The sequence below is a fragment of the Felis catus genome, chromosome B1 (genome assembly GCF_018350175.1).
Source record: "Felis catus isolate Fca126 chromosome B1, F.catus_Fca126_mat1.0, whole genome shotgun sequence".
NCBI classification, from domain to species: Eukaryota; Metazoa; Chordata; class Mammalia; order Carnivora; family Felidae; genus Felis; species Felis catus.
In genome coordinates, this window is record NC_058371.1 from 163,084,659 (window position 1) to 163,108,085 (window position 23,427).

Here is a 23,427-nt window from a genome sequence, read left to right on the forward strand (position 1 = left end):
TCATAAAGCTTCACATACCCAGCATCAGGCTTCCGCAATTAGCCATGTTTTGCCAATCTCGTTTCATCCACCCAAGGATTTAGCTTTGCTCAAGCATTTTCAGGAAAATCCCACACATTGTGTCATTTCACTTGTAAAAACTTTAGTATGCATTTCTAATCTATAAAAACATTCTTTTTTTTTTTTTTTTTTTTTTTTTTTTTGAGGGAGAGAGAGACCGAGTGTGAACAGGAGAGGGTCAGAGAGAGAGGGAGACACAGAATATGAAGCAGGTTTCAGGCTCTGAGCTGTCAGCACAGAGCCTGACGCGGGCCTCGAACTCACGAACCATGAGATCATGACCTGAGCCGAAGTTGGATGCTCTACTGACTGAGCCACCCAGGCGCCCCTTGATAAAAACATTCTTGAATGTAATTATATGTTACTTCCACACCTAACCATACTCATTTTTATCATCGAATACCAGGTCCATACTTAGATTTCCCCTATCGTCTCTGAGCAGTCTTTTTACAGTTAGCTTCTTCTAATCAGAATCCAAACACGACCTATTTGGTTATGTCTTTAAGTCTCTTTTATTCTATAACAATCCTCCTTCCTCACCTGACCGCTGATTTGTCACAGAAATTGAGTAATTTGTCCTGTAAACCGATGGCACTTTCCGGATTTGTCTTCTTCCCTTTGGTGTCACTTAACTTGTTTCTTTATTTCCTATAAACCGGCCTGATGAGATTTGAGTTGAATGTTGGGGCAAGAAAACTTCACACTTCCTAGTGAATCACATCATGAGGCACATAATGGCACAGTTGTGCCATTTTTCTAGGCTTCCTCTGTGGGTCCGGATGGTGTCCATGTGATTCTTCTGTTACAAAATCAACAATCACCCTTTACTTCATGTCTTAAGCTCCCACTTATATTCATTCCTTAAACTCTCTATCCCATTAGTTATAAAATAGTGATTAGAAAATGCTAAAAAATAATTTCTTCTGCATTTTATTAGCTGGACTATAAAGAACAACTTTCTCTCAAACACTATTTGGTTACCGCCGCCCTCCCCCCCCCAAAAAAACAGTTCATACAGGAAAGGCAGAATACGATCTTTTTCTTTTTCTTTATTTTTCAAATTTCAAAGTAATACAACCTCTAATAAGAACAAGGAGGTTTCATACTATTATGAATTCAAGATTTTTATGTTTTACATTTCTTCAAAAGTAAGTTTTTAAATTGTTGCTGGGGATGGAATCCTGAAATGTGGGCATCAGCCTTCTACGATAGCATTTCTTAAGGTATGGCCACAGACCATACATACATCAGAGTCCCCTGGGACATGATGTAAATACCCGGTCCCCACCAAGACCTCCTGGGTTCGAGTCTTTGGGAATAAACCCTGGAATCTGCATTCCTAAAAAAACTCCTCTAGGGATTGCTAAAATAGTTATGGAATGGATAGCCTTTTGGGAGCACCTCATCAGAGTTTGGGGACAAAGCATCAAAGTGGGTACACACCTAAGCAGTTACTCCAAAATAAGAGCATGAGATTAACCACTGATAATTCAGGAGAAGGGAGGGTGGGATAAATTAAGTCCTTGAAGAAGGGCTCGGCAAACACGAGGAGTGCTATGCAGTGCTGGCCTCTGTACACAGCTTTATCTTGGTTGAGACAGTCTGGGTTCAGACTACACCTTATAATTAGGACTCTGGGAAACTTTCATAACCCTAAATCCTGTACAGTGTGGTTCTACATGGCATTGAACTAATTCCTCCTGTGGATTCCCGTGGACCTCTGTTGTTCACACCCACAGCCTCAGATCCTACACAGCTGCTGTCCACTGGGCCCCCGAGATTCCCCCTGTGTGATTTGTGTCATCTCATCAGGGAACACAATTCCTCATCCATTAGGACATGGAGTGCCATTCATATTTGAAGTATCAATTAGCACTGTCCTCATATGTTCTATTTTTGAATTGCTCATCTCCTCCAGGGAACTCACTTTTAATATTTTATGAAAGTCCCCTAGTGCCTGACATTTTAAGCAAAACATTTGTTTAGTTGGTTTTCCATAAAAGTGATGATCCATTTTTGTAATTTCATTTGCCTCGATTTGTTGAATATTACATAGCGTTGTGGAATGCACTGACCCACGGGGCGGAAAATACAGATGTTCGAAAGAAGAAGCAAACTTGTCTGTCAATTGAATTTTTCTGCAGATTTGGAGACCATTAAAACACATCGCTCAGCACTTTTCTGCCCTTGTATTTGGAAAGACAGAATGGGAATCAGGGTCCTAGAGCACAGTGGAAGTCCCAGATCTCCCTCTGAACGAAATCCCACTGAATGCCGGTGAAGCTCTGTGTTGTGCCAGTATCCTGCCAATAGAAAGGGTGTGGCGAAGGACAGGGTTGAGTGATCCTGCAGAGAAGCAGAATATGCAGCCTGTATGGAGATTCTTCCAGCCGCTGCCCACGTCTAGCACTGTTGCCTCCAGGCAGAATCCCGGGCTTCGGAGGCTATTTGATGAGGGCAGGCTTCGTAAACCCAAATGCCTATGGGGGCCAGGAATAATGTAAAGGAGTGAAGAGACTTGGATAGGAGACTGGTGAGTTATGGAGACTTGTCTCTGCTGAAGCGGGTTACTCCATTCAATTTCTTCTGGCTGTGGCCCGGAATGTGGACCCTGAATGGCTAGGGCTTTTGACATTTTGAGAGAAGCCAATAATCTGAATTTTTATGAGAACTGTCTAGATTTCAAATGTTGGCATTAATTCAAACAGGTTTTAAACATAGCGATGATTAAAGTAAATATACCCATGGGCCACTATTTTCAGGCTTGTGATTTAGGGGATACAGTACTTTAAATTAATACCACGGTGAAATAGAAGAGAACTTATGTTTCCCAGATCAAGACGAGTAAAAGTTAAGAGTCTAAAGCCAGTTTGCTGATGCCATTAGCAGAGACTTAAACCATAAATCTTATAGGGATAAATTAGCTCTATTCTGGTCAGTGGCCAGAGGCTTGAATTTTGCAGTTGTGTGCCATTTGTCACCTAGAAGCTCTGGATGAATGCTTATGGATCAGGGCAGAGCCATGACTCAAAGTTCACACTCTAATGATTGTGGGTCAGGGGTGACCTCTTCCTACAAGAAAGCGATCATTACAGAGCTGGCCCCCATTTTTGAATCCTCGCAGGAAAACAGAGCTGAGCATGTAGGCTGCTTTCTTAAAACCCAAAGGTCTGACTTGCAGGAAAAGAAGGTAGTGGGAATTTAGACGGAGTGCTTTCCTCTTTCTGAAGAGTGATACCCAGATAGTGTGTTCTGCTGGGAGTAGATTTCAGTGTCAAGTTGTCTTCTACTTAGTCAGAAAGAGAAAGCATGACTATATAATTACTGCATATGGAGTGTTCAAAAGAAGCAACAGGTCCAAAATGGAGTCGCTAACATGAAGCCCCACCAAGACTTAATACCTTAATACTTAGTGCAGTTTTGGCCTCTCCTTGGAGTAGAATTTAAAACTCATCAGTCTGGAATTTCCTGATCAGCATTAGTGAGGTAATCTGCCTAAGACCCCCTGTTCTTCTCCCTAAGGGAAGGTGACCTTGCCTGAAACAATCCTTTTTTCTTTTTTTTTTCTTTTGCAGATAACTTTCTTGTCCTGCCCTATTTGTGTGCATGAAAATGGAAGCCTTCCATTTTCTATAGCTCCTTGGAGCATTCTTCTAAGGGATGCTGCCCAGATTCACGAAACATTGAATAAATCCAATTAGATCTTTTAATTTCCTAGCTTGAATTTTTATTCTTTAACCGATTTGGTGGCAGGGGTGGGACTGAAGAGAACTGGCAGATTTGGGAACAAGAAACACAGGCGTGGCACCTGCAAACCCTTTGAGTTCTCCTCCTGTTTCCAAGGGCTATTGCTAAGTTCTCTGTTCTGATCTCTTTTCTCTTTGCATTGAGCTCCTGATCTAATTGACTTTCTACAGTTCTCTATTTGATTGGAAACCCCAGTCCTTGGTTCTAGCCCTTGACCCCACACTGAGACCTGTTGGTGGCAGCTGTCTGGAATCAGTCCACAGTCCTGTTCTTTGGGATCTGCTGGCTCAAATCTTTCCCCAGTTCCTAGGTTCCATACACGAAACTGTTACTGGTTACCAACCAAAGTTGGACTGGGTCCAGGATCAGACTGGATCCAATTTTGGCTAGACTGGGTCCAGTGGGAGGCCTTAGGTGAATATTACACAAGGGCTAGTTGCTAATGGGAATTTCAGAAGTCAATAAAGTTGGTGGGCACAGATCCAGCATGTAAAGGTGGTTAGAGGATGTGCCACCTCAAGGACTCCTATGATAGACCCTCTTCGGTATTAGTTTGGCTCCAGGAAATACAAAGACCTAGCTAAATTCAGAAATGGGATCCTTGGGATGCTTGGGTGGCTCGATGGGTTAAGCATCCAACTTCGGCTCAGGTCACGATCTCAGGCTTTGTCAGTTTGAGCCCTGCAGCCAACTCTGTGCTGACAGCTCAGAGCCGGGAGCCTGCTTCAGATTCTCCCTCTCTCTGCCCCTTCCCTGCTTGCACTCTGTCTCTCTCTCTCTCAAAAATAAACAAACATTAAAAAAAAAAAAGAAGAAGAAGAATATTTAAACAAAAAAAAAAAAAAAGGAAATTGGATCCTTTGGGGGCACCTAGGTGGCTCTGTTGGTTAAGCATCTGGCTCTTGATCTCGGCTCAGATCATGATCTCAGAGTCCATGAGAGAGAGCCTTGCGTCAGACTCTGTGCTGACAGCATAGGGTCTGCTTGGGATTCTCCCTCTCTCTCTCTCTCTGCCACGCCGCCCCCCCCCCCCATAAATAAATAAAGTTGAAAGAAAATAAAAGAAAGAAATGGGATCCTTTATATCCAAAGAGTTGAGGGCACCAGCTTATGGCACACCTGCTGACTTTATGTTTAAGAGCTATAATCCTAGAAGCCGCACATATCTAGCAAAATGGCAAAACTTTACTAATGATAACCTAGAATTACAATGGCCACTACAGGGAACATCCCAATGAGACAAGATAGCTCATTTAAGAAACACACTTGAGAGCAAGGGATCCCAAGTTGAACAAACAGAATGGGATGCCTAATTTAATTGGTGAGCAGAAGCTTTCAAAAGGCTTTAAGATTCCAAAGTAGCTTCATTAAAAGACTTTTTACAAGGGCTAATAAAAAATTGAAGACACAAGAGGCACCTTAAACAAAAAGATAAAAAGACTGATGTGACCCCCCCTCATCCTTTTTTCCCTGAGAACCCACATTTCACTAATTGTCTGATCTACCCTTCCATTCTGAAGAGATTATCCGACAGTTACCTTTTAAAATAAAACTTTGCGGTTGTAGGTGAACCTCCTCAGGTACCTTTCACCCCTTGGCCAAAGACTGAACCAACGGCCATAGTTAAAGAATGTCCTTAACCTGGGGAGGAGCCCCAAAAGTTGTTTGAAGATATTAGAGTCATTATCAGGGTCTATGACCCCAGGTGTATACAGCTCGTATACATGTTGGTAGGACCTGGTAAAGGCCAAATATGGATGCAGGAAGCAAGATGGCAAGACGCCAAAGATGATATTTGAGATCTTTGGTCTACAAGGTCTCAGGGCCCAGCAAAAGCTCACAAAATAGCAGCTGAACTTTTACAAGCCACTCCTAGAGTCTTTCCTGCCCGTCCTCATTGGTCTATTATACAAACTTGCAAACAAACAAAAAAAAAACCCAATGAATCTCTGGCAGACTTTGAAGGCTGTTGGTAGCTCTTTCTCTATGGCATTTGGGGTTCCATGCAATAAATAGGGTCACCCAACCTGTTTTGGCTGCCCTATTTGTACATGGATTATCTCTTGAGATTAGTGGATCAATAAAGAGGCAGAAAATAGGATGGGAAGCCACTACTCTACCTGAACTCATGACTATAGCTGAGTATTTTGAAAGCACCCTGGAGCAAGATCATAAACAGAAATCTGCCAAGCTATTAGCTTTACAGCTCCAAGGCCAGAGACCCAAACAACACCTGGGCGTCTAGCACTGCACCTTCCTAGGGGTCCATTATCAAAATTCTGGTCCAAAGATTGATGTCTCAGCTGTAATCAACTGGGGCACTGGAAAAGAGATTGTCCTCAAAGGTCCCATGCAAATTCTTCTCAAATGCCCTCATACTTACCTTCAAAGGGGGGCCCTTCACAGAGTTGAAGGGACTCAGAGGGGTTCTCTGCTAAACTATTACCAGAAATTCCCTTAAATAGCCAAGGGAAAACTAATGTTAAAATTAATAGGAAACCTTGCCAAATTTTAATAGATACCGGAGTTACACGTTATACCTTAAACCCTACCCTCAAAGCAAAGAGGAGGTTTCCACAGTTGGAGGAGAGGGTGTCTAATAAAGTTCAGAGAGAATTTTTATCTCAACCAGTACAAATGATTCTGGGACCTTTTATTGACAAACATTCCTTTTTACTGTGCCAGTCAGTTCCAGATAATCTATTAGGTAGGGCTCTCCTTTCTAAACTAAAAGGGCTAATATATTTTGCCTCCAATGGAGACTTTGTCTTAGAATTTCCTGACCCACCAGAACCTGATCTTTTATGCTCCTTATAGTCTGTCCTTGACACAGGAAAAGAAGAATTCCAACAAAAGTCCCCGAATTTAATGGAGGAGCCCGAAAATCTGTGGACTACTTCTGATACTGACACTGGAAGAATAAGAAGTATAGAACCCGTAATGATTCAGACAGATATAAATAAAACTCTCCCTATGTTGTCTCAATGTCCCTTCAAGCATGAGGCCATCCAAGGCCTCACCCCACCTAATAGAAGGCCTAACTGCCCAGGGGCTAATCATTCCCTGTACCAGTTACTATAGATCTCGTCTGTTCTGAAACCCCCAACGGACAGAGAGGGCAATTCGTTCAGGATTTGAGAGCTATGAATACGATGGTCATTCCTGGTTTCCCAGTTGTTCCAAACCCGAACACCCTCATGTCCCAAGTTCCACGTGACTCTGTTCATTGCTGCTTTGGGGGCATCTCTGGAGACATCATCAGCCAGTTATCTATTTGCCTTTATTTGAAACTATCAACACTGGACCCGGGTAGTTATGCCTGAAAGGCTCACCCAGGCCCCTTATTTCTCTCAACTAGCTTCACTGAGCTCTAAGTACCCTCCAGTTCCCCGGGAAACCGAGCCTTTTATGGTATGTAGACAAACTTTTTGCTGTGCGTGGTTACCAAAGAGGGATCCTCTATCTATTTGCTGCAACACTTAGCTGAAAAGGGACAGCAAGTCTCTAAGGAAAAATTACAACGATCTCTAGACATTGTTCAGTACCTAGGTCATGATCTAAGCTCTGAAGGAATTCAGCTGTCTCCAAAAAGAACTAGGCCAATTCGGGAATCTTTTAGATTTACAAGTTAAGTGACAGCTTTGTGGATTTATTGCAGACTATGGGTTCCTAATTATCCTCTTTTAACTTCTCCAACTCCGTGGACTCCCTAAAATTTCAGTCCCTGAACCCTTTGCTTGGAAAGACAAATGTGAGAAGATTTTTATAAGACTAAAACAAGCTCTGTAGGGACCGCCTGCCTCAGGATCACCTAACTATTCAAAACACTTCACCTTATTTGTACAAGGAGGGGATAATGAAGTCCTGGGAATGCTCACACACGGACGGAGTGATAACGTAGGCCTGCCGCCCATGACAGCATACAGTGTGGCTCAGTTGCTCACCCCTGTCCCAGCTGATGTGAAGCTAGAGCCACAGCTGCTAGGGGAGTGGAAGCCTGCGTGGGCCTGACCCAGGGGAACGACATCTACTTGGAAACTTCACACTTTGTCCAAAGTCTTCCTCGCTCTGCACCGACTCAACGTTTCTCCGCAAGTCGACTGACTTCCTGAGGTCCTTCTGCTTTGACCACCTAAACTACATCTTCTACGTTGCGACACCCTTAATTTGGCTATCCGATGAAGGTGAGCCCCCGGACTGAGGTCTTAGCTCCCGTTTTGTGACGCCTCATCCTGACTTACGAGATGCCCCTTTAATCCTGATCTAATCTCGCTTAATTGATGGGTCATCCCGTAGAGGCAAAAAAGGAAATTTTCAGGCAGGTCGTGCTGTTATTCCTCAACACGACCAACCAGAAAGCAGAAACCTGTCACAAGCCAGATCCACAGAGCTCCACACCTCACCTGAGCTCGCCAGTTATCCGAAAGACAAACTGTTAATATTGATATGGAGAGCTGGTGTGCCTTTGGAGTCATCCATGATTTTAGAACGTTCTGGAGACAAAGGGATTTTTCTTGCGTCCTCCGGGACTCCGGTCAAAAATGGGCAGCCAGTAAATGATGTTCTTAGTGCTTGCTATTCTGCCATTCTCTTACCTTCTGGAATTGCTGTTATCAAAACTGAGGCTCACCCTGAAGGCATGGAGTATCGGAGCATGCCCTGGCTGGCTCTCGTGCAGAGGCAGAAGCAGCTGAGTGTACAGATTGTGGCACATGTGGAGGAAGTCCATTCCGCTTCTGTGAAAAATGGCCCGGCGTTGCCATAGTTTTGCCATCCCGATGTCCTTGTAACATGGCAGCGGTCTACTCCTGAATCAGAGAAATGGAGATGGGTAAATGAGGGCTGTAGATTAAACAAACAGTTGGAGCTAAATAAACCAAACCCCGTTTTTCGGTTCCTGTATTCCTTCGCCCACCTTAGCGCATTTAGGATGACTCAAGTTATAAAGTAGTGTTGGTAGGGACGCTTCTGCAAGATTGCAAAAAACAGTCTACCAGCAACGCCTGGCCTGCCACGGCCATAATCCTGGCAAGATATTTTTGTCCCCGGAAGCCTCAGCCCTCCTTCCTCTGGACTCTGAACACCCGCAGCTGCTCTCCATTCAACTGCTACTTGGTACGGGCTATCGATACGCTGTTATCCTAAGTGTGTTTTCCAGGTGTGCGGAAGCCATCCCCTGACATCGGTTGGTGACCTCACAGCGGCAAAGAAATTGTTGGAAGATGTGTTTCCCACTTGGGTTATACCTTCTATAACTCCAGTGATCGAGGCACCCACCTCACTGGGTAAACCATATGAGGCTTAATGAATACCTTGCAGACCTCTTCGGATACCACTGTCTCTATCCCCCTCAATCGTCGGGCAAGGTTGAGAGAACCAATGGATCCTCAAATGTAAAATGTCTAAACTTGCAGAAACCACTGGATTTCCATAGCCTACAGTATTGTCTTTGGTCTCGCTGACTGTTCACAGCACTCCCTTCGGGAAAATCCGTCTACACAAGATAGTCATCGGCAGACCAGTGTCTATTGGTATACAACCTTCTGCTGAAGATACACAACTTTCAGGCTAGTATGACCAGCCACAGTAAGTCTTAGGTTTGTCTTATGTTTAAGCATATCGTCAATAGATTAAAGAAACTTTCCCGGATCCCATTTCAAGGGATCCTGTAGTTCACAGTCTAGACCTTGTTGATTATTCTGGAAATGTCATCAGAGGAAGACAACCCCATTGTTCCTCATTGGAAAGGACCTTAGCAAGTGCTCCCAATCACACACTACTGCAAAACTAGAACACATTGAGCCTTGGGTACATGTCTCACCGATAAAGAAGGCTCCGCCTGACATGTGGGCAGATGATGCAGACCTACCAGTTGAATTGACAAGGAAGAGAGGTAGCTGATATGGAAGTAGACTGCCTTCACTTCACCCAAGACGCTGGATCAAGATTTTATACTTTAAACATGAAACCCTTTCTCCTTTTTCTTTTCTTTACTCTGGCATTGGCATGGAGAGACAATGCTCTCATTCATACCCCCCCAGGCCATTGCTAAGGGGGGTAAACTCTCAGACTGCAACATTTGTCAGGATGCAAGAGATCCTCCCTGTGACCAATTTCTCTTCAATTTCCAATGCCAATGCAAACTATGTCTGAGAACCCCCCCCACCCCCACTTAGAAGTATGTACCAATTAGACATGTTTACCTATGTGAATCTTAGCACATTTGGACCCTATGTTCCCATGATTATCTAGACCAGATCTGCCCCCGGTCACCGAGAGATCTCACCAGCAGCACCCGTCTTTCTAAGGCACTTAGGATGACTCTTTCAGGGTTGGAGATTCTCTTCCTACACAGGCTAAAAACCTGACTGACCCCTAGTTTAGGAGTAAATACAAGAAAATGGTTTGAGCCCTCTCCTTAACTCTTGGACACACTGTAGATTCTGTTGCTAAGATGCTAGCTGCCCAGCAAAGACCCTTATATTCTCTGGCCAAAGCTCTTCTGAGCAAGGAGGTGTCAGTGCTGTAGCCAACACAACGTGCTGTACCTGGATTAACACTCCTGTGGAGGCTGCAACTCTGTTATGTAAGATCAGTGGGCAAGCCACATGGCTTAAAAGGGGGACTTCTTCAATGGGGTCATTCTTTGATTGGTTTGGTCTTGGGGACCATGGCTCTGAAGTGCACTCCAAATGTTGGGACTTATCCTGCTTAGAGTTATAATGATCTCCCTGTATGCTTCATCCTCCTGAAAGCCTTACATGTGTGTTTGCAGCCACTAGCCACCAAGGAAACGATGTCCCTAAGATTGGGATGACAAAAAAGGAACAAAGAAAATGAGCAACTGAAAAATCGCGAGCCTGAAGTCATGACCTGTGAGTACCACAGAGTCAGCAAAATCCAGGATGAATGAACGCTTCGAGAACTAGAGCGGCCATTGAGATAAGCGCTAATGCCTTAAATTTTGATCACCTCTCTCAGTGAGGCTGAGAGTTTGATCAAAAGGGGGGAACGGTTAAAAAGAAGCAACGGGCCCCAAATGGAGTCATTGGTGTTAAGCTGCACCAAGACTTCATGTCTAACCTGCCGTTTCAGCCTCTCTTGGTTTTAAACTCGGTCTGGAATTTCCTGATCAGCACTAGGGAGGTGATCCGCCCAAGATCCCCCTGCCCTTCCCCCTAAGGGAAGGTGACCTTGCCAGAAACAACCCTTCCTTTTCTTTTGGTGGGAACTTCCTTGTCCAACCCCGGTTCTGCCTATCAAAGCCTTCCATTTTATGCAAGTCCTTGGAATACCCTTCTGTTAGTTAGATGGGATGTGACTCTTAGATAAAGCCACGTAGATGTTTCAACTTACTCCACTGAATTCTGTTCTTTAACAAGATGTGGTGGTCTTTTTCATGGTTAACTTAGCGCACCTAAGAAATAAATCTGAAGTTGGGGAAATCAAATTTAGTTTAAAGAGAAAGTTTAGATTTCAGAAAGTACATTAAATAAAATTCTAGGTATCCTATAAAAGGCTAAGGGTGTACGGACCAGAATTTTACTTCTGGCTCTGTCTGCAACTGAACCAGAATAGTAACAAAACAGCATACAGCATCTTTAACTATTTAAGTAGGACTCTTGAAAGTTTTGAATTCATTTGCTGGGTTCATGCAGATTTTGAAAGGTCTATTCGATGAATACAGCATTCTAAGCCAAGCAGTTGCTCACGGCCTATCTCTTTTAGGCCATCCTGATGGTAAGCGATAGGTAGGATGTGGACGGTGTTTTACGAGGTAACAGCATCACATCCACTGCCATGCTGCTCAGGTGGCTTTGTCAGTGGCACCCTGAATCTGGCCCCCTGACTCTGTTCTCTAAAAAGGAATGGAAGAGTAGAGCCTCTTTGTCCCTGAATGGGGACCAAGCTGTACAGTAAGCGAGTTCAGGATGGTCGTGTCTTGTTTTCAGTGGCTGCCAACTCTCTAGAAGGACAGGACCAAAGAGGAGAATTATAGGTACTGCCCCTTGAAAGAAAACTCATTTCGGGTGTCACATGTGAATCCCTGCCCTCCCACCAGGTGGTGGTGGCAGTGGGGTTTGTTAAAGCTATGGAAGTGATCACATATGGGCTGCTAGGGCAGGAGGGTATAATTTGGCAAAAAGACCTATGTTCCCTTTATTGAAAATAGTGTTTATGAATGGAAGGGATGTAAATGCCCCCAACAAAAGCCTGTTCTAAGTCTGATCAGACTATAGAACAAATCACCTGACTTCAAGAGTCCATACTTGGACTTCTTCCAGTCTTCTTTCAAACACATTCAATCCTATCCCCATTCAACACTTTACTGATCACCTACTATGTCCGTTACTGTTCTGGGGGATGTGGCAGTGAACAAAGCAGTCAAAACCTCTTAAAAGTGATGGAGCTTATATTACTCCTTACTTTACTAAGAAGATGGGGGTTATTTCATGTTAATTTCCGCAACCTAATAGATGGATTTTCCAAAGCCCTAAGACTTCTGATCTGTCCTTCTACCCTTCTAATAACTACCTTCATCAAGCTGCACTGCTGGGTTCACTAGCCCCTCATTTTTTGATGACAAACATACACAGGGTCTCCCCGGACTAATAGTCATGAAAAAAGGGACAAATAATATGATCGAAACTTTCCACTGTTCTCTTGCCTCCCTTAAGCTGCTGAGATCTCTCCTTATTTTATCACCAAATCTCTCTAGAAAATCTCATTTGCTTCACCTTCTTTACCGCCCACTTACCTTCCAAACTCTGCCTTCCCCACACCCAATGAAGGCTGTTGGTTCTATAGAGTTCAGATCAGAACCTGGAGAAAAGAGAAAACCACCAGGAACACAGGATGGTGAGGAAACAGTTCTGACCAAGTGAGCCAAGGGTTTCGGGTAAAATAATTACCTGCTAATTATCTGAGAGCCTCCTGTTGTATGCCAGGCATTGTGCCAGGAATGTTAGGTTTCTAGCGAAATACAAAAAGTGACCTTTGATGAAAAGTTACAAGGAAGACGCGGCTGAGAAGATGTCCTCTGGAAGTAAGGTTCGAGCTGAGTTTTTGGGAATGGGTGGACTTGAAACCGAAAGAAGAATAATTGGCTGAGGGAGGGTAGAGGGGAGCCATGAGCCTGAGGACCCGGAAGCAGGAAATGGGAATGATGTGCTAGTTTGGTTTAAAAATTTGGCAGAGGTGAGGCAGAGCCACATTAGGAAAGTCCTTGCAAACCAGGCAGAGCCACTCATTAAAGGTACCTTTGAGCGCTTCAATCTTCTACTCCCCCATCTCTCTTTCCCTTCAAAGCCAAACGTCTTTATCTTCTCACTTCCCTTTCACTCACCACCCGGTTCCAGTATGTGTTCTCTCCTAATCATTCCCTGCAAACTGCTCTTGAGACAATTCAAAGGACTCCTGAGTAACAGGTCTTGGTGAGAGAATACGTACACGAATCCGGGCACATTACTTAACACTCTCTGAGCCTCAGTTTGCTCTAAAATGGGGATTATAATATTGCCTTCCTCAAAGGGTTGTCGGAAGGATTAAATATATCTTAAAGCCTTGCTCAAGAATTGACCATTGCTACTATTTTTATTTTCCTTGATCCCTTAGCTCTCTCTGATGCATTTGACTGTTCCCTCAGTGTTGAAACACTCTTTGGCTTTTGCAATGTTGCACATTTGTTTGCTTTCCCTCTACCACTTTGGTTTAGTTTAGTTTGTGTTAGTTTTCTTTGGGTCCTCTTCCTCCACCTGGTCCTTCCATGGTGGAGCCCTTCCTGACTTTCCCCTTGTTTATTCTCACTCTAGACACTCTCCCTACACAATGTCACCCATAAATGCATGTCCTGCATTATCTTCTATGTATTAATTTCTTTTAGATGTATCTCCTCCAGTACAGACATTTCTTCTGAGCCCCGGATTTGTACCTGATATAACTATTCAGGTTTTTCATGGTTATCTGAAACTCAACACCTGTGAAACCAATGTCACTTCTTCCCAACCATCTACCCCTGAACCTTCTCCATCAGCATCCCCTACCGTTAAAAAAAAAAAAAAAAAAAAAAGACATTCTTTTTCATCCTGGTCGGAAACTTGGGACCCATCTTTGACTCATCCTCATCTCTCATCCCAGTCCATCACCAAATTCAGCCGACTACCTCCCAAAAGCATCTGCAATCTGTCCACTTTTCTGTTTTTCCACTGCTGTTACTTATGTGGACACAGGCTACCAACAACTTTCTTGCCACAGATTTCTTTTCTTTCTATCTTTCTTTTAAAGTTTATTTTGAGAGAGAGAGAGAGAGAGAGTGCACGCACATGAGCAGGGGAGGGGCAAAGAGAGAGAGGGAGAGAGAGACCCAAGTAGGCTGTGGGCTGTCGGCACAGAGCCCAATGCTGGGCTTGGTCTCATGAACCCTGAGATCATGACCTGAGCCAAAATCAAGAGTCAGATGCTTAACCAACTGAGCCACCCAGGTGCCCCTTGCCACACATTTCTAAATAGCCTCACAAAGAGAGCTTTTGCTCTCCTTCGACCCTTTCTCCAGATGGTAGCCAGCTTTCTTTCAGTCAATCAAAATGTATAAGCAAATAGCAATCTAATCATGTCCCAACCTAGTTTAAAAATCCATCCATGGAGTTGTCATTTGGCACTTCAAGATAAGCCAGTTGTTCCAAAGGCTTAGGGAATCTTAACCACCCATAGATACACTCATGATCTTCGATGCACTCTCCCTCTTGTAGGAACTCTAAATTGATCTTCACTCCAAAGTTAGCTTGTCCTTATGTTATACTAATTGCATGCAAAAAGTAGCAAAGACATCCATAAACAGTGCCAATGAACACTGCATTAGAAATGAAACAGTGCAAACACCGTGACTGGCTTCTTTTATCCTAGGATCACCAGTGGCTCACAAAACTTCTGGCACAAGGTATGTGTTTAGTAAACAGGTGTCTGATACATGGTGAAAAAGGAAAAAAGGCTGCCATCAAGTTCCTCACAGAACTGAAACATAATCCACAGAAACCACTTGGGTTGCAAACTCTACAGGCAGCAAAATATTTTCCCCGTGGACAGCCAAATGTTTACTAGCATTTGCATAGCAAATGAGCTGCAATAACCTATTTGGCAATGAGGAAAAAAAGAAAGGAAAGAAAGCACCAGGCACAGTGCCTGAGGCCGGATGAGATTTTTACAAACTTGCAGAGGAGCCTCCTCCCCTCCAGGAGCTTCCAGACCACTTGGAGAGAGGCAATCACCCCCAAATTTAATATTCACTCTCTTGACTCTCCCTATGGATAAGGCATTGTGTCTTTCTTTGGGTGTAAAACGGTGAATGAAAACAGGTCTGTCTCTCAGTCTCTTTGTGTCTGATAAGGACTGGGAATTGGACATCAATCAAATAATCACATGTGCAATAATAGCAGCTATTCTATACGGTGGTGAGTATGTGCCAGGCATATTTTTAGAAGTCTACATAAATTAATGCAGTCACAGTCTAGGAGGGGTACTCTTACCACCTTCATTTTATAGAGACAGAAATTGCAGCAAAGAGAGGTGAAGAAACTTACCCAATGTCATACAGCCAATGCCATACAATGTCCAGTCTGGATTCAGGGGTCATTTTTTTTTTAATTTTTTTTTTTTAACGTTTATTTATTTTTGAGACAGAGAGAGACAAAGCATGAACGGGGGAGGGTCAGAGAGAGGGAGACACAGAATCTGGAACAGGTTCCAGGCTCTGAGCTGTCAGCACAGAGCCCGACGCGGGGCTCGAACTCACGGACTGCGAGATCATGACCTGAGCCGAAGTCGGCCGCTTAGCCGACTGAGCCACCCAGGTGCCCCAAGGGGTCATTTTTTTAGCCATCCATTCTACTGCCTCCATGCTGTGTGCTATACAGCAAAGACATATTTACAAATATGAGGTCCATGAAGGGAAGATGGATGGTGCTATAAGGACATGTAACAGGGCATCTCAATTTTTCTTGGCTTATCTGAAGGCTGAGTAGTGGTTGTTTTTTAAAATTTTTAAATTTTATTTTTAGATAAAGGGAGTGAGAGAGCACAAGAGGGGATAGAGGGGGAGAGGGAGAGAGAATTCCAAGCAGGCTCCAAGCTCAGTGGCGGAGCCCCATTTGGGGCTCCATCCCATGGCCCTGGGCTCATGACCTGAGCCAAAATCAAGAGTGGGAGGCTCAACCGAGTGAGTGGCCCAGGCACCCATGAGGGCTCAATAGTGTTAACCAAGCAAAAAGGGGAAAGTGGGAGAGGGAAAGACATGAAACTGGTCACAACGGAGGGGAGACTATGGAACCACCTGGATATAGTGTGGTTCATTGGTAGCGGTAGTGGGTGGGAAGAAGGGATCTGGAAGGCCTCATGGAGGAGGCAGATCTGAAGGAAGACCTTGAAATACTGGTTTAGTTTGTAGGGCAGGGAAGAAAAGGAAACATGAATTCAGATCGAACCTAATTAATTTGGGGGACAGGAAGACACTGGTTTTTAGGATTCTTTCAGTTGCGAATAGCAGACACTCAATTTAAACTGGCCAAAGAAAGCTATGGCTTTACTAGCCTAAATTCCTGAATAGTCCAGATTATAGATCTAGCAGCAGGTAGATAAAGATGTTGTTAGGATCTCTCTTACATTCCTCAGTTCCATTTTTCTACGTTGGCTTCAGTCTCAGGCATGGACATATGGAAGCTCTAGACTTTATCCTATCAGTTCAGCAAACTCAGGAAGGGGAGTACTTATTTTTCCAAAGGCCCGGGTAGACTCTCATTGGCTCCGCATATATTACATTCTCCTTGTTGAACCAATCACTGTGGCTGGGCCATGAGGTGCTCTCATTGGCCAGCCCTGGATCATGTGCTTTCCTCTGGCGCCAGGGGGCAGGGGCAGCCACACTTGAACCTTAGGTTCTGAAAATGAGAAAGTTTCCCGAAGTAGAATCTAGAAGCTGGACAGGTAAACGCTGGGAATGGCACCACAAGTGATTGGCTGGAGCAGTGCTCCTCACACTTCATTTATTTAAAAAAAAAATTTTTTTTTTAATGTTTATTTATTTTTGAGAGAGAGGGAGACACAGAATCTGAAGCAGGTTGCATGCTCCGAGCTGTCAGCACAGAGCCTGTCGCAGGGCTCAAACTCACCAATCATGACTTGAGCAGAAGTTGGACACTTAACCGACTGAGTCACCCAGGCGCCCCATCTCCTTGCACTTTATATGAAGAGTCTCATTTAGTAGGTCTGGGATGGGAACCTAGAGTCTACGCTTCTTTCTAACAGCCTCCCAGGTGAGACTAGTGCTATTGGTTTATGGACCACACTTTGTGGAGCAGGGCCATACGATCTGGAGTGACTGCCTCCCTCAAATTTACTTAGACTGTTTAGGACTAGCCTGTATCCCATCCTTCCATTTTAACTCCATACCTTCATATTGGCTGGCCTATATGTGAAATGCTTTTCCTCAAATTTCTCTCATTGTCAACATTTTTATGACTTTACCTCTATCACCTCCAAATGTCTCCTCGATGAGTGATGCTGAGGTTAGGATTCTTCTTCAACTGATGCCTTTTCCAATTTAGACCTGTGAACACTAACCTTGTGGCAGTATAAAAATACATTTAATTATTCATGAGTCTGACAAGATCTGCGGTGTTCATTGATCTGTTGTGTATGTAATTCACTGCCTGAGTTTCAATCTGGGTGTTTGTATCGAACACTTCAGTTTTAGGCTATAGGCTGTTAAAAGGCATGCAAAAGATCCTTGGACCTTGCTGATATAGCACTCAGTAACCGGATGATGTTCAATTCTCATTATGTCATTGGTGTTTTCAATCCTCTGGCCTTTGCAATCCACTGTGCCGATGTTGGCAGAAATAATGCCTCTAGTATGGTATAAACTTTCCTTATCATTTAAGGCTTTGGATTAATGCCTTTAGAATGGAATGTCTGTGAAATTGAGTCCTGAGGCCTGAGTTTTAGCCTCAAGTGTGCTTCTTGCACGTATTTTGTGACTTCCTCCAAGCCTTCAAACCTCTTTAGGCCTTTTACCCAACTGGCCATATTGGGTGTCTTGTGGTCCTCTTCTCTCCCATGGTGCTCTGCCAGCTTTTCAGACCTGCTTCATTTGTAACGCGTGGGTGACACCATGGCGGTAGGATACTTGACCCTCTGAGTCTTATTTTACCCACCTGCAAGAGGCAATAATCATCATCTGATAGCTATGGTGGTAACTGACCACCATGACTGCATAGAAGATCATGGCTGATGATGATACGACGTCAAGGTCGGCTATTGCCATCATCAGGATCCGTTTGGAAACAAGATGCTGCCAGGATGACTTAACATAAGCAGGAATATTATTCCTTAAATCCATTGAAATATACAGAGCTGGGGGGGGGAGGGGGGGCGCCTGGGTGGCTCAGCTGGTTAAGCATCTGACTTCATCTCAGCTCAGGTCATGATGTCACCACTTCTGAGTCCAACCCCAATGTCCAGCTCTGCCCTGACAGCCTGGAACCTGCTTGGGATTCTGTCTCTCCCTCTTTTTCTCTCAAAATAAATAAATAAATAAATAAACAAACAAACAAACAAACTTAAAAGAAAAAAAAAAAAGAACTAAACAGAGCCAACAGGATCCCACAGAACTTCAGGCAGCAGTTGTCCGTGTTCTATTTCCACCTCCGGTCCTCGAGATCCCAGCCCTCAATGCTCTCATCCCTGGCAGCGTAACACTACGGAAATAATGGAGGTTTGGAGGCATGATATTTTGCCAGTATGTCAGCCTTGGCTAGTAAAAAGCTACCTTCAATTGTATTCGTTTCTAATTCGATCTGTCATTAAATACATCGGTTTCAGAATTATCACGGGTTCCACCTCTGTAACTTCTCTGTTGAAAGCACTGAACTGCAACTCTGTAGAATTATTTCACTCTTTCGGAAAGCGGCTCCCCCACTATAGGCGAACAAATCGGCTAAGCGGTGTAGATCCGCATTTTGAGCCACAAGCCACAACCTTTTATGCCGGAAACGAGGCAGCACCCTCACCAAAGCCTAAAGAGGCTGCGTGCCCGAGAGGTCTGTGTTTCCTGAAGATGCGTAAAAGTTTGGTTCCCATTCTATCCGTATTCAAATCGCTCCTTGGGCAGTCTCTAGTCCTCGGCCAGAACCCAGACTTCTCTTTTGTACCTGCTAATGTCACAAATTGCCCGAACGCGCCGTGGCTGGCCTCCGCCCAGCCCCAGATTCTTGTCCCCTCCCGGCGCCTTTTACCAGGCGGCCGGCCCGCTGCCGGCCAGGGCTTTCCAACAACCCCATGACCTGACCCCATTTACTTCTTGGGTCCCCGCCGGTGCCATCTGGCTGGAACCATGGGGAGAAACCAACAGTTGGACGTGGTCATCCCTGCCCCTGGCTTTCTCCACTCGCCCCAAATGAAAAACCCGGGGCTGTTGGGGGGGGGGGGGGGGGCGGCGAGCGGCAGGAAGGAAAAAGCGAAGACGGGAAACGGCCCCGGGTCCCCGCCGGCCCTCTAGGCAGCCCCCGCCTCCCCGGCCCTCGGCCCGCGGGAGGCGCGGCCCCTCCAGGCGCCCAGCGCCCAAGGCGGCCCCCGGTTCCCCGCGGGCCCCGGACGGCCGCCCCCGCGCGGGAGTCAGCCCGGGGGACCCGCGCGGTGTGGTTGCTGCAGCCACGCGAGCCAGGGCCTGGCCGTGCGCTCCAGCCCAGAGAGGGGGAAGCAGGAAATAAAGAGGCCACGAGAAAGGCCGGGCCGGGTGGCCGGGGGGCGCGGGCGGGCGGGGGAGCGGCGCGGGCGCGGCGGGGGCCGGGGCCGGGCGCGCGGCGGGAGCGCTCGGAGCGCGGGCTGCACGCGGCGCGCTCGGGCCGCCCCTCCTCCCCGCGCCGCCGGCCGCGGCCCAGGCTCCCTCGCTCCGCCACTCCCCGCCCCTCCGCTCTCCCTCCCGCCTCCCCGCCTTCCCCGCCCTCCCCGCCTCCTCCTCCTCCTCCTCCTCCTCCTCCTCCTCCTCCCTCCCGGCCTCCCTCTCCCAGCCAAACTGCTAGCCGGACCCCAGGCCGCCTCCCCGCAGCCGCCGCCGCCCCGCCGCCCGGCCTCACCGCGAGCGCTCCACCATGGACAGTCCTGTTTTCACCTTATAAAGATGGCGGTGCGGGATCGCTGCAACCTTTAGACTAATGACTGTCCGAAACATCGCCTCCATCTGTAATATGGTGAGTGGCGGCCAGCGCCGCCTCGGGGGTCGCGCCCGAGGCGCGACGAGGCGAAGAAAGGGAAGCCCGAGCCGCACGCCCGCGGGGCGCCGGGGTGGGGGTGGGGGCGGGGGCGGGGGGGGGCGCGCCGGGGTCCGTGCGGCGCGGCCAGAAGTTCCCGGCCCCTGCTCTCGGCGGGCGGACCGCAGCCCCCGGGGCGGCCGCGGGGGAGGGGCCCGATCCCCCGCCCCCCTCCCAGCCCGGGGACCCGGGAGCTCGCCCGCTGGTGCCCGGCCGCGCCGCCGTGCCTCCGCCCTCGGGCTGCGGTGGAGGCGTCTGGGGGGGGGGGGGGGGGTTGGGGGTTGGGGGGATATGCCGGGGATCGGAGGCACCCATCCTGCCCTTGCGGTAGATAAAGCCCTGCCGGTCTCCCTGACCGCCCTCATCTCATTTTGAGTTCACTCCTTCAACTGTATTTAAAATTCACTTTGCAAAGGCAGCCGGTTGTATCTGGAGAAATTTGAAATGCAATAAAGCTGTAAAGAAGTGCAGAATTGTAGGTGCAGAAGTGAACTTCTACCTGGTTGGGAAAGCACGGTAATTTGTGGTGGATGCCTCAATTTCCCCACCTGTGAAGGAGGGTCAAGGTTATTGGCGGTAACGCGTGGAGGCCCAGAGGGTGGGGCGGTCTTTGGGCCTGGAGGAGGTCTCCAGGGTTATCCTGCCTGATGCACTGCCAGACCCAGTAGAGGCTGGTGAGCAGGGGCGCAGGGCAGCAAGGGAACGCCACTGGGCTCTGGTGGGGCTGGGTCCATGATGTGGTGCTCACTTTAATTTGGGTTTCTCCCTTGGCTCTCCCTACCTTTTCAGTTTCTGTGGGAACAGCCTCCAGCCCTTTGGGTGCCCAGGGTGCGTCCTGCTGGCACCCCCCACTTGTCAGAGCTTTGCGAAGCCTCAGCTTGACCCCTGGCATAAAGCATTGCCCTCCTGTGCAGGGTGAGAGACTGTGCTTTACTTCCATTCTCCAGGGTCCCCTTCCCTAACATCAAAGCGTCTCCCCCCCACCCCAAGCTGGAACATGTGTTCTTTTAATGCCAGTTGGGGGAGAACCTCCCTTGAAGCTAATAATACAGGCCCCCAAAGGGAATCTGAGAAGGCTTGATTGAGAAGCCTTGGGGTAAGGTGATCTGGCTACCCTGCCCCCGTCACACAGCTTTTTAAATCTTCTGTCCCACATTCTCCTACAAGATTAACACATGTTCAAGGAGCATTACGGAGCCCTGGGTTGTTAGCTCAGGGGTGGAATCAGGACCCACTGGCCCTGGCTTCGGTTTTCAGCACCGTAGGACGTCGCTGCTGCCTTGGCCAGCAGAGCAAAGGGGCTGGGGCTTCCCAGAGTGATAGCTGCAAAGGTATTGGCGCAGGACCAGTTAGATGTGGTGGGTGGCCCCTGGAGCCGTTCCATTTCCTCCCTTTTCCTTCCTTCTCCACGCAGAGATGGGTCTCCTGCTCCTTCCTGTCGAGTGGCATTAACGTTGCTTGGTGCAGTGGAAAGGTGATGCCTTTCTTCTCGGTTTCTCTCTCTGCGAAGACCAGCTCCTGAGGGGAACTGTGAAACCAGAGCAGCTCTAATACTCTCCCGTGCTTGCTGTGTGGCCTCGGGCTTACAGGGCAGTGAGGCATGGTCCCAGCCCTTGGTGGCGTTCCTCTCCTGCTTGGATGTGGTGACACCTCTCTGTATTGAAGTAGGCTGGGAACTTGAGAGCTTACACGTCCCAAGAGGAAGCCAGCCTCCAGCTTTCCTCCCTCCCCCCGCCCCTCCATGCTGCTGGGGCTTCTTGGCACACCTGGGTGGAATGTCACAACCAGTTTCCAGTAAAACTCAGGGAGGCGGACTGCAGGGAGGACTTGAGAGATACAGGCCAGTACTGTGTCTGGAGAGTCGACACCGTAAGTGCAAAGGCATCAGGGTTATTAGCATCAATCACCCGGGTGAAATGAGGATCCAGTAATTCCTAAAAAAAGGATTTTTCCGCTCCTGTTTAGACACTGTCTTGAGCGAGTGCAAGTCCTGGCTCTAACATGTGCCCGCTTTTTGTCCTTGAACGAGTTGCTGTCTTCCTTATCTAGCAAAAGGGGATGACAGTGGCTCCTACCTCATCAGGCGTTGTATTAAATGAGCTCCTGCACTACACGGCCTGGTACCTGGCAAGTCCTCAGTGAGGGGCAGCTGCTATTATTAAGCTCTTTTTCGCTATTATGGCACCTTCCAATGGTTTAAAAGACCAATGAAGATGATGCGTTCTTGGACCTGGTGGAAGCAGCCACTGCTGTAAACGAGCCCCAGGATCATTTATGCAAACCAAGCCGAGAGACTGTATGGGAAGGCTGGGATGGGAGTCCTTTACCCCGCCCCTTGTAAAAGGCTGCTCAGATCACCCCTGTCCCTCCCAGTCTTCCTTCCCACGCGAAAAGGCTTGCTGATGAGGCGACTGCTGTCTTTTCACCTGGCCGCACGTACCTTTGCACCGGATCCCCCTTTAAATTCTTCACGATTATGAATTGTTTCCAGGTAGGTGTTGTCTGAATCTCTCTTCACTATTTAGCTTCTCTCTGGGGCTCTGACTGGTCTTTTCCACTCCGAACGTGGGTAGGTCCTCGCTGGTTTGAGTAGTTGTAGTAAGAGCAAGTGGCAGCTTCATTTTTTTTTTTTTTTAAGCAGGTCGTTTGGCATATTTTAAACAGGCTGATGTGTCTAGAAAGGGTGTTAAAAGATACCATCCATCCAGGTAAGACTTGAACAAGCCAAAACCTAGCACTGAAAAGTAGATTTGTTTCCTCTACCAGACAAGAAAGGACCCAACAGAGCAGAAACTAAACTTGGAGCAAATCCTTTATGTGATTGAGAAATGATCACCTTCTCTTTCCCCCCCGCACTTCTCATGCCGGTTTTAGATACGGGCGTTCTGGAGAATATCCACACCCCTCTGCCTGTGTCCTTGCCCGCTGAAATTTTATTGTCTCTTGGAAGTTTCATGCTCGTTCCTATTTGTTTTCATTTTACTTCCATGTGAACTCCTGCCGTAGTGATTCTTGATCAGCTTGCTTGTGTCAGCTTCGCCACACCGCGCATCTGGTTCAGAGAGACTAAAGCTTGTTTGGCTGGTGTGTTGTAATTTTTAAAACGTACTAGCTGCTGCCAAGCATGAGGAAATGTCCCTCGTTGATAATCCTCTGATTTTTATCCAGATCAATGGATTTAACTTCCTGTGTATTTTTATGGCTCTACGAATGAAAAGGTTTGGTGTGGGTTTTTTTTTTTTTTTTTTTTTTTCCTGTTTTCAGTTTGAAGAGCTTGAGAAATTTTCTAAAGAGGAAGCATTTGTTAGGAGAAACCAAGTGT

The 23,427-nt window shown here is 46.8% G+C and overlaps 1 protein-coding gene and 1 long non-coding RNA gene across 5 annotated transcripts in view; one reads left to right on the plus strand and one right to left on the minus strand.

Annotated features, from left to right (window-relative positions):
* Positions 1-1,089: 1,089 nt before the first annotated feature.
* LOC109499180 lies at positions 1,090-20,135 on the minus strand. Of its 2 annotated transcripts, XR_002741892.2 has the most exons (4): positions 19,967-20,135; positions 12,566-12,630; positions 8,211-8,615; positions 1,090-3,346 (listed from the first exon to the last, which is right to left on the minus strand). It is a non-coding gene; the product is annotated as an uncharacterized LOC109499180 (long non-coding RNA). The 2 variants fall into 2 exon arrangements; XR_006597104.1 differs by lacking the exon at positions 12,566-12,630 and having other exon boundaries at positions 19,967-20,134.
* Positions 19,834-23,427, plus strand: part of USP46 (ubiquitin specific peptidase 46) — a 60,329-nt gene continuing 56,735 nt past the window's right edge. The window contains exon 1 of one of the 3 annotated variants that reach the window (XM_023253111.2): positions 19,834-20,045. In XM_023253111.2, the coding sequence (XP_023108879.1) occupies positions 20,010-20,045 (36 nt within the window). In that variant the 5' untranslated portion in view covers positions 19,834-20,009. Of the gene's footprint in view, positions 20,046-20,494; positions 22,597-23,427 lie in introns of those variants that run through there. The other 2 variants (XM_023253109.2, XM_023253110.2) reach the window with 2 other exon arrangements.